The sequence below is a fragment of the Puma concolor genome, chromosome B4, assembly GCF_028749965.1.
Source record: "Puma concolor isolate L17-30 chromosome B4, mPumCon1.1.hap2, whole genome shotgun sequence".
NCBI lineage: Eukaryota > Metazoa > Chordata > Mammalia > Carnivora > Felidae > Puma > Puma concolor.
Genome location: NC_141673.1, coordinates 63,711,859 through 63,728,841, shown reverse-complemented (window position 1 = coordinate 63,728,841; position 16,983 = coordinate 63,711,859). Strand labels below are relative to the sequence as shown.

Below are 16,983 nucleotides of genomic sequence, written 5' to 3'. Positions count from 1 at the left end.
GTCAGGCTCTGTGCTGACAGCTCAGAGCCTGGAGCCTGTTTCGGATTCTGTGTCTCCCTCTCTCTCTGACCCTCCCCTGTTCATGCCTTTGTCTCTCTCTTCTCAAAAATAAATAAATGTTAAGAAAAAAAATTTTTTAAAAAAGAATTAAACCAATTGGGGGCGCCTGGGTGGCTCAGTCGGTTGAGCGTCCACTTTGGCTCAGGTCATGATCTCACAGTTCGTGGGTTCGAGCCCCGCGTCTGGCACTGTGCTGACAGCTCAGAGCCTGGAGCCTGCTTCCAATTCTGTGTCTCCCTTGCTCTCTGCCCCTCCCCCACCTGCACTCTGTCTTTGTCTCTCAAAAACAAACAGACATTGAAAAACAATTTTTTGAAGGCCATCTACTTCAGCCTTTTCCCAGAGATCAGGGAGCAGCCATAACTCGAGCCCCAGGCTTTCCAGAACTGGCTTCCTTCTGTCTCTTGATCAATTTTAAATCCTGCCACAAGATAAATGCTGCCTCCCTCCCCCTGCTGATAAGCAGCCCGTTCTTCGAGATTGCCTGTTCACTGGAGCACTGGCTTGAGAAAAACATGACTTGAAGGCGCAGCTACTGGGGATGGGGTAAGAAATGACTCCAGGGTATCACAAAATCCAGTGGGATCCTGCAGTCCATGCAAGGATCTTTCTCTCAGATTAAAAGATACTCTGGGGTGCTGTGGAACACACCAGACCTCGATGCCCCAGGTTTCAGGTCATTTACCTCCACAGATAGAAAATATGTGGTCTGAGGGGCTCCTGGGTGGCTCAGTGGGTTAAGCGTCCAACTTCAGCTTGGGTCATGATCTCATGGTTCATGGGTTCGAGCCCCATGTCAGGCTCTGTGCTGACAGCTCAGGGCCTGGACCCTGCTTTCTCTCTCTCTCTCTCTCTCTCTCTCTCTCTCTCTGTGTGTGTGTGTGTGTGTGTGTGTGTGTGCCTCCCCTGCTCTCTCTCTCTCTCTCTTTCTCTCTCTCAAAAACAAATAAACATTAAAAAAAAGACGAAGAAGAAAATAGGTGGTCTGAGATGAGGATTCCCGTAGAAGAGAGAAGCAGCCTGGTCCTGCATGAGTTTTATTAAGTTTATTGGCGAGATGCGGGAATTAGAGAGGTAAGACCTGAACAAGGAAAGGAACTCACATATTGAAGGCACAAATCCCTTCATGGATAAGACCAATCTCCAGGGCTACTCCCAGCTCTGTAAACGTGTAGGGGCCACGCAAGATAGAACCCGTAACCTAGTGTTTTGCCTGAGCTGCTGTTGCTGTAACAGGAGACAGTCTTTGTGGGTCTGTCGGTGGCCCTGTAATCTCATGAACCCAGGCAGCATGTGGCCAAATAACTCCCTAAGTCCAGGCTGTGGAGGGGGGGGACTGCTGAGAGAGACCTTTCTCTGCAAGGGGCTGTGTGGGCCAGGGAAAGATCTGGGTCTTCATCCTTGGCAACGCTTCAGGAAGGGGAGCCTGAGTTAGGGAGTCTCTTAGTATGGAGGCAGCAGGATGGGCTAGAATCCAGATTCTGAACGAAGGAAGACTAAGGCAGGAGGTAGAAGAGAGGGAATGTCAGTGGCAAGGAAAAGCAAGAAGGAGACGATGATAAATGTGATGCAGGAGTGTCCTGGAGAAGGGAGTCCAGAGGAAACCAGGGTGAGGTGGACAGTGGGGAAATACACTTTCACTTTATCTTGTGGTTTTCTTGGTGGGGGAGCTCAGAGCTGAGGTCTTCCCCTGGGCGTCCTTGAATTCGCTTGCACTGCCCAGCCTGGTTTTGGCCTCCCCGCGGGGGCCACAGTTGCCACTGCCAGTGACACAGCCCCCGGACAGCATGCCGTAGCCCCCCGAGACGGAGCTGGGCCGGTAACCAAAGGTGCCAGAACCGCTGAAACCAAAGCCAGCTCCTGTGCCCGTGGTCCCGGCCACCGTGCTGCTGATGACTGCTGTGGGGGTGGAGGGAGGAGTGATAAGTGTATGTCCCAGGACAGGGGTGACACCAAGTCCCCTTCAATCTCCCACCCGCAACTAGCTTAAATGTCTCCCTCTTAAGCAAACGCTTCACGTCAACTGTGGACTCTCAGGATATATGCTCAATTCCTGAGCAGCTCAGGCACTGGAAAAACTAGCCCAGATCCCACAGGATCCCCAAATTGGGTGTGTTCTCCTTCTCTGAACAAACAGGAGTACCAAGAGTGTCCCCTGAAGCATCACATAAGCCAGTAGGGCTCTCATTTAACTTTAGAATATGCTCTTAATTTTTTTCAAAGAACTTCCGGATTGCTTGATTTCAGGAAGGTTTGCTGGCCCGTCTTGGGAGACCAGGCTGACCGCTGTGGAGCCAGCACTCACACTGGTCGTGCACAGCGTGCCTGAGCACAGGTCTCTGCTTTCAGTGAGGAGGTGGGCTCTTCCTGCTCACAGCTTCCATCATGCAGGAGAGCTGTCGTGGGATGGGCGAGGCAGAAGAGGGTGGGCTGAGAGTTTTGTCCCAGCATAGGTGAGATCTCTGGGGAAGGGGCCCATGTGAAATACCAGAATGTGACGGGAAGCTGCCAGTGGGAGCTCCACGGAGGAAGAGGGAACAGGTCTTAGCGAGGAAGGGGGTTGTGACCAGGTGATCTACCAGGCAGAGCCCATGGGGGCCCGGAGGCAGGCACCCATTTCCTCTGTGTTCATTAATGGGCTACAAATATTCCCCCAGAGGCATGAAATACTCACAAATGCTCACAGAATTGGTGTGTTCTCCAGACATCCTGTGCAGAGAGAAAAGGGGAGGTAAGTCTCCAACGCTTGGAATCCAAGTTCCCCACACCGCAGCTTGAGATCATCAGCCACATGAGCCCAGCCTCCACGAACCCCTCCAACTGGCCAGATGTCATCATTGCACCTGCATGTCTCTGCTCTGCCCCGCCCCCCAGTCTACCCTTCCCACGTCAGACACGTGCCAACCTGCAAACTCGGGGCCCCCAACAACAGCACCTCTCAGGGCCCCTCCTCTGGGTCTCTCTTTATCCCATTTCTTCATTCCTGGGAGGCTACTGCCTGAATAAATACACGTGTGGAAATGCTAGCATCAGAAGGTGCCCCTAAGGAAATAACCGTCTGATTTTAGGACCAGTAACTTCTCCTCTGCTGGTCTCAGCACTACAATGGCGCTCAGTTAGAACAAGCTTTTCACATGTCAGTGTTTTATGTACCTCACTCTGACGTGCCATGAACCTGTACGACTCACACCATTACATACTTAGTATTTTTCATGGACTCTGCCTTTTATACCAAAAAAAATGCATTTCTCTTAACAAGAAGTTTTATGGGGCTCCTGGGTGGCTCAGTCTGTTAAGCGTCCAACTCTTGGCTTCGGCTCAGATCGTATCTCGTGGTTTTGTGAGGTGAAACCCCACATCGGGCTCTGCACTGACAGTGTGGAGCCTGCTTGGGGTTCTCTCTCCCTCTTTCTCTGCCCCTCCCCTACTCACGTGCTCGCTCACTCTCTCTTTCTCTCTTTCTCAATAAATAAATTAAAAAAAAAATTTTTTAAGACATTTTCCTTCACCAGGGTAAATAGAAAACCAACACTACCTGATCAAAAAGGATTAAAAAAAAAAAACGGTAGCAGTAAAAATAAATATAATGAAAATAAAGCAGTTTAAAACTTTAGGGCTAGATATTGTTGCCTTCCTGAGGCTCTGAACCTGGGATCTAGTATCTCTTTACTTATAGGGATATTTGCAAGGGTCCGAGCGGTGTTAAAGACACAACAGAACCATCCTAAGACTTTCTCCCTGTTGTGGTCTGGAGACTGTCAGGAAAACTATAAAGGAGATTGCTGTCTCATTGACTGACCAGATGCTGTTTAAAAGCTGTTTGTCATGACCTGAAAAGCATCTCCAGCCATCCAGCAACCTCCCCCACACTCTGGGAAACTGAGTCAGAAAAGTCCAAAAGTTCTTCCAGCTCTAAGACCCTCCCCGCCCCCCCACCTGCACTCCTCGCCCTCCAGCAGCTTGCGGTAGGTGGCGATCTCCACGTCCAGGGCCAGCTTCGTGCTCATGAGCTCCTGGTACTCCCGCAGCATCCGGGCCAGCTCCTCCTTGGCCTGGTGCAGGGCGGCCTCCAGCTCGTCCAGCTTGGCCCGGGCATCCTTCAGGGCACTGTCGCCCCGCTGCTCGGCATCGGCGATGGCCATCTCCAGGTTAGAGCACTGAGGGACAGGAGGTAGCATTTTCCCCTGAGTTCTAAGGGCAGGCACTCCAAGCCTCACTTCACCCCTCATCCTCGTGTGCTGACTGTGGTCAGACCCTCCTCTGTCTGGCCCCAACTCCTATAGCAAAGCCACATCCATGGTGATAGATAGAGTCCCCTCAACTGGGTCAGGGGAGATTCTTACTCTTAGCCACTTGGCTTTCTGAAAAGACCTTTCCAATTGTTCCAGATTTCAGATGGGAGGTAAGTGTGGAGGATGAGATCGGGGGCTCCACCTGAGAAAGTGGGTTCTGAGATGAAGGATGTAGAGTAGGAGAGAGGCCTGGGGGAGTATGTGTGATAGACCATTCACACCTCCCTGGAGAGTGAGCCAGGAACCTCCAAAGCCCCTTCACCTGCTTCTTCACACTCTCAATCTCTGAGCGCAGCCTTTGGATAAGCCGAGTCAGTTCGGAGATCTCATTCTTGGTGTGCTTGAGGTCATCCCCATGCCGGCCAGCTACTAGCTGGAGCTCCTGGAACTAGAAGGACAGGGGGCAAATCAGAGACTTTGACTCAGGCCTGGTGGAGCTCAGCCTGGCAGACCGTGCCTTTGCCTTCAGAGTGTGACAGAGGTGGGTAGGGGTCCCCAACTTCACCAGGCCTGTCAACAGCCCCCCACTCAAACATCTATCTGTTCATGGGATTTATTTGTTTGTCTTAAGCACAGTTCCCTCACTGATGGTTACATTTGGCCATAAGGACTGTTGAAAGTCTTCTCCTCTCCATACTGCAACCATATAACATACAACTCCAACTATGACACTGCTCTACTGATAGCCCTTCAAAGTCAAGGTCAAATTCAAACCATGAGCATGGCATCAAGGTGCTTTGAGATTTGCATCCACCAGTCTCTCCAGACTCATCTTTCACTACCCCTGCCCATCTGCCTCTACACTTGTGCTGAACTGTTCCCTAAATGTCCCTGTGCTCTCAAGTCTCTGAGACTTTGCATGAGGCTCTACCTCCACCTGGAAAACCCTTTCTCATCCATTTTCCCTTTTTCCCTAGCTAGTTCCAACTCAGCCAAAGCAGATCAGCTTCCTCCGGAAGGCCTTCCTTGATCTTCCTTGACTGGGTGTACTTCTGGTTCTGTAGTTCCTACCACTCCAGTTCATAGATCTTACCACACTGTACTATAAGCACACCTTTCTGTGTCTTCCCCATCAGACTTAGCATGACTGGATGACAGGGACCTGTATTCTCTGTGACTTCCTGCCCTTTATAGCTCAGCTGGGCCGTGGGCTACTGGAACTGTTTCTGGGAATGGAGGAACATTGTGTGTGTGTGTGTGTGTGTGTGCGCGCGCGCGTGCGTACGCACGCTTGTGTGTTGGTATATTCTGCTAGTCTAACACCACTAGCCATGAATTTGAGGTCATCTACTAGTTTGGGATCACTCCCGCCTTGAAGTCATCCATTGAACAGTCAATAGAGAATATTTTAGTTCTACCCCAGAATCTGGCTTATGAGGAACTTGGAAAAGTGTGACACTCAGAACTCTGGTGTCTGCACACTGCTTCTCTCTGTGTAACTGGTGCTTGGCCTTATGGGTTGTCATATCTGACCCTAACAAGGCCCTAGAGTCAGGATTCCTCTTAAAAATGCCAGGTCCCCTGGAAGACAAAGAGGCTTCTCACTATGTTCCTGTGTTTTATCTTTGGTACTAATCTTGGGATGATAAACACTGGGGCAGAACAGGTGGTCTTTCCCTGCTTCTCTGCAAGGCTATGTGAGGAGGATGGCCCTCCCTACAAACGGACAGGGAGGGAGGCACTAATTCCCTAAGTTCTGACACCAAGCAGGCTCCTTCTGAAGCAAACAGACCAGTGTCCTTCTCCACTCTGTTCCTGGCCCATCCTAAGTCGTCACTATAAATGCTTCTTAACAGAGTCATGTCCTGATCTTTTGTCTGAACACTGTGGAATTTGTAGTCAGTCATCTAGATTCAAATCCAGCTCCATTTATTCCCAGCTAAGTGACCTTGGCAAATTACTTAAATGCCCTGATCCCTGCCTTCTTCATCTTTGAAAGGGGAAGAAGAAGAAGAAGCCCTTCTAATTCTGTTGCTAGAACTACACTAATGAAACTCTGGTCAGTAAGGGCTTAGCTCCAATTGGAGACTTGCAGGTATGGATAACCCCATACTTCTTCTGGAAGGAGTTTGGGGTTAAGCACTGGCCACTGACAATCCAGAGTGCCTGGGCCACATGGCCGTCCCTGAAACTGGCTTGCAACAGTCACGTGGAGGGACTTGGGAACTGGAAACTTGGGTTTGAACACTTATCAAGGAGTCCTGGCCTGTGTTGTTGCCTGGACCTCCCTCTCTTCCTCCCAACCCTGCTGACCACATCTTTCTGTCCCTATGGTAGCAAGGAGGCAGGGGGAGAGATAAGGTCTCAAGTGTGTGAATTTTCCCTGGGAAGGAACCCGATAAATAGCATGGAACAATTAGGAAGTTGCCATCTGATCTGAGAAACTAAATTATCTAAAGAATCATTTCCCCACCCACGACCCATTAAAGGAGTTAAGATCATACTCCCCCTTTAACCTTGTAATTGGACTTGAATGAAAGGTAGGAATTACCTGATCTCAGATGACATTCAAGAGACCCCCTAATTTATTGTAATTAATGGAAGAGTTGAGATGCTAACTACCCATGTTTTCCTCCCTCTCAGACTCAGTTCAAACCCCTCAGCCTTCAGGAAGTCAGTACTGACCTGTCCCAGTTGGTCTCCTAACCTCTGTCTCCCCAGCATCCAGGACTCTGTTTATGCCACATTCATTTGCACTCAGCCATGGGTGTCTGTCAATGGCTGCCCCAGTCTTTGTGGATCAGTCCAAGAGCTTCATCTTCTCCTCCCTTTGGGAGTACCCCAGAACCCAGGACAGTGCCATGCTCCCGACAAATGTGTGGACCATGGTGGGCCATGGACTCTGAGGAGGTGTTCAGCCCACCTTGGTCTGGTACAGGGCCTCAGCCTCGGCCTTGCTCTTCAGGGCTATTTCCTCATACTGGGCGCGGACCTCAGTGATGATGCTGTCCAGGTCCAGGTTCCGGTTGTTGTCCATGGACAGGATGACAGATGTGTCACTGATGTGGGACTGGATCTGAGCAATCTCCTACATGGGAAGGAAGGAAACATGAAATGCCATTTGTGGATGGAGGAAGGCCAAGGTGATGACCCTTTCATAGAGAGCCCCTAGAGCCTCCCAAGTAGAGACAAGCTGTATTCTCCAAAGCCCCCCAGCCCAGATGTTTCAGTAGCACATCTGAAAACTGCTGAATGAGTTGGAAGCAGCCCAAGAAGAAAACAGTCCATCTATCTGTCACTTGAAACAGGTCAGGAGTCGAAAATATAGAGGAGAAACAGCCTGGCCACCACACAAGAGACACTAAGGACACAGGAGCCCACATATGCTTGGCCAACAGGATCAGGCTTTAAGCCAGATGATCAGAGGTAGGAGAAAGGGTGTGAGTACTCCCCCACATTTATCCCTAGAGATTCCTGTTCAAGATGCAGGGAGACACCCCAAGTGGCAGACAGAAGACAGGCAGAAATGAGAATATCCTTAGCTGAACATCAGTGTATCAAGGACCCATGGCTTCCTCAAAGATGTGAGCCTGTGACTGGGAGTCCCAGGTTGGGACTGATGGTCCACATCATTTGAAGGCAACAGGATAGATGTTATGCTTTCCTTTGATCTACATGTCCCCCAGCATCCAAATGCTGGAGATCCCCTGGGCTCTTAAAGTTACAAGGAATGAGTAACCACTCATTCACATGTCTGTCTTCCAGAAGACAGAGTTAGGGATGGGGCTGGGGGATGGAGACTTACCCCTTCATACAGACATTTGAAGAATTTGATCTCTCCATCCAGAGCATCCACCTTGGCCTGCAGTTCCACCTTGCTCATGTAAGCCGCATCCACATCCTAAAGGAATCCAGAGACCCCCTCATATCACCCTTCTTCAAGCCCAGAAGGGGCTCTCCCAGGAACTGACATCCAAGCACCAACACTGAGATGAGCTGCCCCCGGGAATGGAGTGAGGCCTCAGAGGGCAGGAACATAACTTCCACCCAAGACTCACTGTGAGCCTCTGGAACTCGTCTGCCCCCATCCAAGATGGGATCCTGTTCCTCCCCCTATTTCTCAAAGAGAGGCTACAGGAGGGAGAGCTATCTCCTACAGGGTGTCATTTGGCAGTCAGAGCCTAAGGCAGCCACAGCACTTTGCCAGAGACAGGCAGAGCTGGAAGGTAAGTGTGCAGCCCTCCCCAAAACACGTCCTGTTCCCCAAGCCAAAGTGGACATAACCTGGACATTGGCTATCCACATCTGGGCTCCCACCCATCGACGCCAAATATAAAAAGCTGACAAGGTAGGGGTGCCTGGGTGGCTCAGTTGGTTGGGCGTCCGACTTTGGCTGAGGTCATGATCCCGCAGTTGATGGGTTCGAGCCCCGCATTGGGCTCTGTGCTGACAGCTCGGAGCCTGGAGCCTGCCTTGGATTCTGTGTTTCCTCCTCTCTCTGTCCCTCCCCTGCTCATGCTCTCTTTCTGTCTCTCAATAATAAATAAACGTTAAAAAAACATTTTTTTAAAAAGCTGACAAGGTAATGTATTCTAGGTAAACATCTAGGTGTCCCAAGATATCCCAAGCAACACATCCTTCCATCTTCTTCTGGCACTTCAGATCCTGGTCGTTCTACAAGGAGCACAGACCTCAGTTTCCTCTCTGTTACCTCCCCCGCCCTCCATGCCCCACCGCCAGGTGACAGGCATATATATGCACCTCCTCCTCACCTTCTTAAGCACCACAAATTCATTCTCGGCAGTTGTGCGCTTGTTAATTTCCTCCTCATACCTATAGAAAAAGCATCACATGAGCAAGGTATGTGTGTGTGTGTTCTCATCACGAAAGCAGAAAAGAGGTGTCCACTCCTTGTATCTTTTAGCAGCTATTATTCTACATCTTTGCAAATCTGTCCCACTCACTAGGACTAGGTGGCCAGTGCTGTAGACAGGGTTTGAAAGTAACTCCCTCACAGGTCAGGGGACCTGATGATTTTGGGTCTGGATTGCCCCTGATGCGTGGGGAGTAACTAGGTTCTTCCTCCTCCCATTCAGTGACCAAATCACAGGAACATGCTGCTACCCCTTGTAGCCCTGATTCTTGCATCACTCCAGCTGCCTGACACCTTGCTAGTAACCTCACCCCATCCCAAAGTGTGAATCTAAAGGAACCTAGAACTGTCCCCGGACAGGAAGAAGGAGCAATGCCCAAATGTCCAGGACCTGAAGACAGTGAGAGAAACTCCACCTCCCTGACTTGCTGGTTTGGGGAAGGGGTGGTTCTTGGAAATTTGGGGGACCTCTGAGCGAGCTTAGGAGCTGAGGGGCTTTCTCAAGTGGGAAGCAGAAGGGAGTGTGCCAAGGAGGTGGCCACTTGCAAGAACAGCCCTACCACTGCCTGAGAGGCTGACTATCCACTGTCCAGACTGCCCAGTCACCCAGAGAGGGCCCTCATCTTGCCAAGGCAGGGGAACTCAGGACGGGCCACTGTCACCCAAGCTCAGTGCCCCTGAGCAAGTGTCCCAGTGCCTGCTGGGAAAGCCCAGCTCTGGCAGGCCAGCCAGCCCAGGCATGGGGTCCTGCTCACCTCTTCTTGTAGTCCTCCACCACGTCCCGCATGCTCCGCAGCTCCGAGTCCAGCCGCACCCTGTCCCCGGACAGCGTCTCCAGCTGCTTCCGCAGGTTGCTGATGTAGCCCTCGAGGATGGGCTCCAGGTTGTTCTTGCAGTTGTTCAGGTCCAGCTGCTGTAGCAGCTCCCACTTGGTCTCCAGCACCTGGTTCTGCTGTTCCAGGAACCGGACCTGGGACCCAAATCAACAGGCACTCTGTCAATAGGGAGGGCCTGTGGGGTTTCCTTTCCTGGGCTGTGGTTGTGTTGTCCTACACTACATTAGCTTAAAGCGTAGGCCTCCGGACTTAGAAAATGTCCCTCACACCCTTCCCCATCCAGGGCCCTTTGTCTGACTGAAGTTCTCTTTGTGGGGACAGCCTCTGATATTGGGCAGGGGCTCATCATCTTTATTTACCACTAGTAAATGTCTAAATCTGCAGGGACCTGTGTCCATGGGCAGCCAAGTCCCTAGATGTAAGCTGGCCTTGTACTGGCCTTCACACTCTTGGGCACCTCTGCTCAGGGCCAGGTAGCCTGGACTGTGCTCTGCCTGCCCTCTGTCTCCTCCATCATGGCATCTCCCAGCCCAGCCAGAGGCAAGCACTCAGTTGACTGGGGATCTTGGGCCCTCCCATGTTGCTTTCATGTCCAACTCTCTGGTCTCAGAGCATTAATCTGGGGGAAGAACCAGCATTCTCAAGCTGTAGCTTACAAATACCATACCATTCCCTTATTCAAAATGGTCCGGTGGTTCCACATCACCTGCAGAGTCCAGTCCAAATTCCTCCTTGTGCTCTTCACCATGTGCCCACCCCTCCTCCCCCTCCTCCACCACTCACCCAATACTCACACAAAGGCAAGTTCTCCCCATTCTTCAAATAAGTCCTACCATGCTACACGGGACTTCTCCCTCTCTCTAGGTTTCTTTTCCCCACCTCCATCCAGTGAACTCCTATTCACACTTTGCCACCCTACTCACTGCCACCCTTGGTGAGCTTCCCCTGCTCCCCTGAGCTCAGGAAGTCTCTATTTCTCAAGGCCCTGCTACCCCTTTTTTCCTCAGGGGTTCTCAAACTCAAGTGGCCATCAACATCACCTGGGGGCTCCTGGGCCCCACTGCCAGAGCTTGCGATTCAGTAGGTATGAGTTGGAGCCTGAGAATGTTCATTTCTACAGGTGCCCAGATGATGCTGATGCTGCTGGTTCAGGGAGCACTTTTGAGAACCACTGCTCTAGTACATTGCTCCTCCCCATCTGCCTTCCCCCATAGATTGGGTGTATTATAGTCTATGAGTCCAACTTTCAACAAGGATCTGAGCTGCTCTGGGTCCCATGAGAGGAGAAATTGGGTCTCATGGCTTTATAGAAATCCTCGGCTGCCATGGGCCTCTCCTTTGTCTGGCTTCCTAGTTTCATAAACTGTCATTCTCCTACTTCTCAACTCTGAGGCCACTTGCCCTGCTTCTTGGGAACATTCCCAAATCAAGCTCCCTGGCTCTTCCTGCCCCTCTGTCCACCCCCACCCTCAGTCCTGACGTCCAGGTTGGTCCAGTTCCTCCCTACTCAGTTCTTGCTGTGTCTGCATCTTGGGGAGGTGCCTGTCTCAGATAGAAAGCCACCTGAGGGCAGCAGAAGTAGAAGAAGGAAGGGGGTCTATGCTTGGCTTGCTCCAAAAAGACCCACCTTGTCGATGAAGGAGGCAAACTTGTTGTTCAGAGCCTTGATCTGCTCCCGCTCTTGGCTGCGCACTTTCTGGATCTCAGGGTCCAGCTCCACGTTGAGGGGGGCCAGGAGGTTCTTGTTGACAGTGACCTGGTGGATGCCTCCTGGAGGGCACACAGTTGGACACACAGGCCCAAGGGCCACACTGCCAAACATGTTGCCAGCAAAGCCACTGGCCCGGTTTCGACCAAACCCATAGCCCCCTGCCCGCCCACTGCCGCTGGCCATGTTGAGTGAGATGCTCCGGGCACCCCCCAGGCTGTAGAGGCTCCGGCTTCCGAAGCCCCCGCTGAGCCCTTTGCCCCCTGCCCGGTAGGAGGACGAGCTGCCCCCTGAGAGCACTGCTGAGCAGCCGCTGAAGCCCCCCTTGGCGGCAGCCCCCGACTTGTAGGTGAACTGGCGGTTCATGCTGGGGAGGCCAGAGAGATGGAATAATACGCTAACCCTTAGCTGAGATGCAATTCATGAGCCTACAGTCTCAGGCTCCCCCTTTATAAGGCTCAGGAGGGAACCACTGCCCTAATTTGAGGGTTTAGTTTGCCTGGGAGCAAAAAATCATTTTCTCCTAGCAAAATCAGAGACACCAGGCAAATAACTTGAAAATCCCCAAAGTGCTGGGTTTGCATGTCTTGCTCATGTAATTTGAGTCTTATCTAATTAACATGGGATAATTAGCCTAACCAAATTATCCCTAGAAAGATCTTGGCTGGGAGATTTGTCACAGCCTCGGTTGCCCTTTCCCAGGGAGTGGGGAGGCTGGATTGCCGGGGTGCAGAGGAAGACCTTTAATTGACAGAGTCATCTGTGAGAGATCTCACAGCTCTACCGGCATCAGATCAGGGACCCTGGCTGAGCTGCTTTTATGTGGTTAAGAAAAGGCTTTGTGGCCTGGCTTCCCAGGGCTCCTGGAGACAGTTCTCAAGGCTGACCCACTACGAATCCAGGGCCTCTGCTGTGCCCTCCCAGGCAGGTCTTACGCTCCCCTGTGCAGTCAGGCTTCTTTGTTGCTGTGCGTTCCCGCCATCCCACCCTTGACCTTGAAATAATGGCATTGCTACCATTCACAATAGCCAACACTAGTAAAGCACTTTACAGCATTAAAAGAGCTCCTTGCACACTGAATCTCACTGAGTCCACTCAGTCAGCTTGGGGAGGAGTATGATAACCCACATTTCACAAATGGGAAAACTGAGGCTCAGAGAACTGAAGATTGCAAACATTTCATGAGCCCTTTCTTTGTATGAATCCCAGAGGATGCAAACACCCAACAAAATGAAAGCCTTCACTTTGAGAGTCCCTGGTCTGGTCTTCTGACCCTACATACAGAGCTATGAAGGCCATATTTGTCCATCTGTCTGTCCACCTGCCCACTGACCTACCCATTCATTCATCCATCCATCCCATAACAGCCCTCTGTTAAGGGCTGACTCTGTCCCAGTTACTGTGTTAGGTTCTGGGGTCATAAATTTGTAAGACAGAAGCCTAGCTCACAATTCTAGGGGTGAGGACAGACACATTTCATTAGAGCCTTGACAACACCAAAGTATGTGACCCAAATGTTTCATTGTTCCCAAATCCCTCCATAAAAATGCAGTTATTTCAGCAGCCAGAGTGCTTGAATGAACAGTTTACCAATTCCTCTTTTCTACTTCTGTCCAGATACTCTAGCCCTCTTCTGAATTATATATTATAATACGCCCATGTTATGTCTCTACTGTAGAACCAAGCAATTGCCAAATTCAACCTCTCCTTCTCTTTTTATACAAAACAACTATTTTCAGTTAAGAATAATCATTTTCTAGGGAACCTGAGTGGCTCTGTCAGTTAAGCCTCTGACTTCAGCTCAGGTCATGATCTTGCACTTCATGGGTTCAAGCCCCCATGTCAGGCTCTGTGCTGACAGCTCAGAGCCTGGAGCCTGCCTCAGATTCTGTGCTTCCCTCTTTCTCCGCCCCTTCCCCACTCATTCTCTCTCTCTCAAAAAATAAACATTTGAAAAAAGAAGAATAATCTTTTTCTTCGATGATGTCAGTTTCACACCAGTAATAGCACTTGGCTTTCTTTTCCATCTTTCCATCTTTTCCATCTTTCTTCACTTAGGCACAAAGGTTTTATCCCTTTGCGATTTCTTTATAAGGCATGATGAGTGAACACCAACAAAGCTGTATTGTGATGAGGATACAGTGTCCCAGCCAGAATCCCTCCCTAATTGGCTCCTTTCAGCACACCAGCGGCAGAGTAGACATGATTCAGACCCGTGGCAAAACTACAGACTGCTGTCACAAGCTTTGAGATCCCTCCCTCAAGGCTGACAGCCAGTGGCTACACTGTGAGCGTCAGCTCTGCGGTGGTGTGTGAGTGCTAATGGGCAGCCAGCCTCCACTCTGCATGGCCTTCACTTCCCCTCTCCCACCAGCTTTTCCTCCCCATGAACCTGACATATGGATACCCCGTCAAAACTTCTCTTGTCACATCTCAATTCAACTCTCCTCTCTGGTCGGACTCCCAGACTGTACCTATTTTTTCACATGTGTCCCCAAAGTGTACCAATCTCCCTCAATAGCCAGAAACGTTCCTAAGGATGAGACCCACACCCTATCCTCCCTGTTTCCATCCCAGGACCACAGGAGTGAGGGACTCCCAGGAAGTCATGGAGGGACACAAAGACTCTTCAATGCCCCCTTGAAATCATTCCTCCTAAGGACAGGATCCTTAGCATCTGTCTTTAAAACTCCCTTAAGTGGGCCACTTCTGCTTCACATCCTGCTACTGCTCTTGCCAAGGAAAACTTGATGCCAGCTGAACACTTACCTAACTTTCACCCACTACCCACAGAGGTCAGTGCTGCCATTAGCCTTTGCTCACCTCTAGGCAGGCATCCCTGATGGGTGCAGCACACAAGAAGCAGGAAATCAACCTCCCATCACCCACAGAGGCAGTAAAATCATGTTATAGAAGAATATGTAGGATCTGTAATTCAGAAAGATGGAATAGACATACTTTTCCTTTCTTCTGATGCTGCTAGAGCAGAATAAATAGTGTGAACACTCTTCTTCCACTAACTATAACCAAAAACCTGAATATTATCTATCTATCTATCTATCTATCTATCTATGACATGAGAAGACTCTGAAAGGTGGAGAAAAGAAGTCATACTGGATAGGGATCTTGGGAGCCAAGGAATGGCATGGTGGTGAATTCTCTGGGGTTCCTATTTGTTTCATACATCCCAGACATGGGGCAAAAGAAAGCAACAGCCTGGAAGGGCACAAATTTTTTCAAAAACCCTGCAGAAGTCTAACTCTCTGGAGAGAAATATTCAAGAACAGGGCAGTCTAGAAAGACAAAACTCAGATACAGAAACCACTCTATTCTAGCCAAACATTACAAAGAACACTGAGGTCCCACCCCCACCTACTCCAACAAAACCTGAGCAGGAAGCCTAGATTCACCAGCCTATAATGAGGCACCTCAACTGCCCCCTTCCTCTGGCAACTGGGTGATGGCAGGGAAGGCCAAAGCAGAAGCTGGGACTTTCATCCCCACAAATAGAAAATTGTCCCAGGTCCATCCAACATCAGTGGATACCACATGGGGATCCCTGACTCCCACCCCCACCTGGCAATAATAGAGTGGCACCCAATCCTTTCCCCTGCTAGGGCAATGTCAGAAGAGGACAGCTAAAACAGAAGACGTAAACAAGATCATAACATAACATAGTACCCAAAATGTCCAGGTTTTGATAAAAAATCACTTAGCAGACCAAGAATAAGGAAGATCTCAAGCTGAATGAATAAAGACAATTAAGAGATGTCAACCTAAAGTGACAAAGATGTTAGAATTATCTGATGAATATTTTAAAGCAGCCATGATAAAAATGCTTCAAGAGCAATTAAGAACATGCTAAGCAGATGAAAAAAATAGAAATCTCAGAAAAGAAATACATATCAAGAAGAACCAAGTGGAAGGTTTAGAATTGATAAATACAATAACCAAAGTAAAAAAAAAAAAAAACTCAAAGGACGAGATTAACAGCAGGATATAGGGACTAGAGAAGACTGTGAACTATAAGATATAATAACAGAAATTACCCAACCTGAAAAACAGAGAGGAGAGAGAGACAGAGAGAGAGAGAAAGGAAAGAAGGAGAAAGAAAGAAAGAAAGAAAGAAAGAAAGAAAGAAAGAAAGAAAGTTGGAGGGAGGAAGGAAGGAAGGAAGGAAGGAAGGAAAGAAGGAAGGAAGGAAGGAAGAAAGAAAGAGGGAAGGAAGGGAGGGAGGAAGGAAGGAAATGGGCATCAGGGACCTGAGGAACTATAACAAAAGATCTTACATTCATGTCATTGGAGTTTTGTGAGAGAAGAAAAAGGACTGGCTAAAAAAGTACTCAAATAAGAACTAAAAATTCCCCCAATTTAGCAAAGGATATAAATCTAAATATTCAAGAAGGTGACAAATCCAAACAGAATACATCAAAAAAATATACACCAAGATATATCATAGTCAGAATTCTGGAAACTGAGGATGAATTAAAATTATGAAAGCAGGAAAAGAGAAACAACACTTTACCTATAAAGGAAACAATTTCAAAGGGAAGCTGATGCCTTGTCAGAAACCACGGAAGCTAGAAGAGACTGGCACAATTTTTTTTCAAGTGCTTGAAAGCAAAAAACTGTCAGCACAGTTTCCTATACCCAGCAAAAATACCCTTCAGGAATGAAGGGGAAATCATAACATTCTTAGATGATTGAAAACTAAAAGGATTTGTTACCAGCAGACCTAATTCAAAAGCATGGCTAATGGAAGTTCTCTAAGTAGAAAGTAAAGTATAATAATAGAAATCTTGGAACATCAGGAAAGAGGAGAAAGAACATGGTAATAAAAATTATGAGGAAATACAATAGACTTTCTTTCTCCTCTTGAATTTTCTAAATTATGTTTGATCATTGAAGCAAAAATTATAACACTCATGTGGTTCTAAATGTATTTAGAGGAAATATTTAAGAAACTATATTATGAAGGAGGGAGAGAAAAGGAATATAAAGAGCTAAGGTGTCTTCACTTGAACCGGTCAAATGATGACAGCAGTGGACTGTTGTAAGTTACGTATGTATCATACCTAGAGCAACCACTAAAAAAGGTATACAAAGACATATACTCTAAAACACTATACATATATCAAAATGGGCTCTTAAAAAATGTTCAAGCAGCCACAGGAAGGCAGGAAAACAGAGAGAAGTGAGAAGCACAGAGAACAAAAAAATACAATGACAGACCTATGCCTTAACAGATTAATAATTCCATTAAATATAATCTAA

At 48.9% G+C, this 16,983-nt stretch overlaps 1 protein-coding gene across 2 annotated transcripts; it reads right to left on the bottom strand.

Moving 5' to 3' along the window:
• Positions 1–1,091: 1,091 nt before the first annotated feature.
• Positions 1,092–12,147, bottom strand: LOC112867796 (keratin, type II cytoskeletal 73). 2 transcript variants are annotated; one of them, XM_025930820.2, is made up of 9 exons: positions 11,629–12,147; positions 9,921–10,135; positions 9,065–9,125; positions 8,098–8,193; positions 7,216–7,380; positions 4,615–4,740; positions 3,997–4,217; positions 2,735–2,769; positions 1,092–1,959 (listed from the first exon to the last, which is right to left on the bottom strand). In XM_025930820.2, the coding sequence occupies exons 1-9, from the start codon at positions 12,073–12,075 to the stop codon at positions 1,703–1,705; spliced, it is 1,623 nt and encodes a 540-aa protein (XP_025786605.1). In that variant the 5' UTR covers positions 12,076–12,147; the 3' UTR covers positions 1,092–1,702. The 2 variants fall into 2 exon arrangements, with proteins under 2 accessions (XP_025786605.1, XP_086569432.1); XM_086713306.1 differs by having other exon boundaries at positions 1,092–1,956.
• Positions 12,148–16,983: the final 4,836 nt, after the last annotated feature.

Coding starts and splice junctions, on each gene's coding strand:
- LOC112867796 (XM_025930820.2), bottom strand. CDS start 12,075: ATGAACCGCCAGTTCACCTACAAGTCGGGGGCTGCCGCCAAGGGGGGC. Junction 7,381..8,097: donor TCAAATGTCTGTATGAAGGG/GTAAGTCTCCAT, acceptor CTTCCCATGTAG/GAGATTGCTCAGATCCAGTC. Junction 4,741..7,215: donor AGGCCCTGTACCAGACCAAG/GTGGGCTGAACA, acceptor CTGTCCTTCTAG/TTCCAGGAGCTCCAGCTAGT.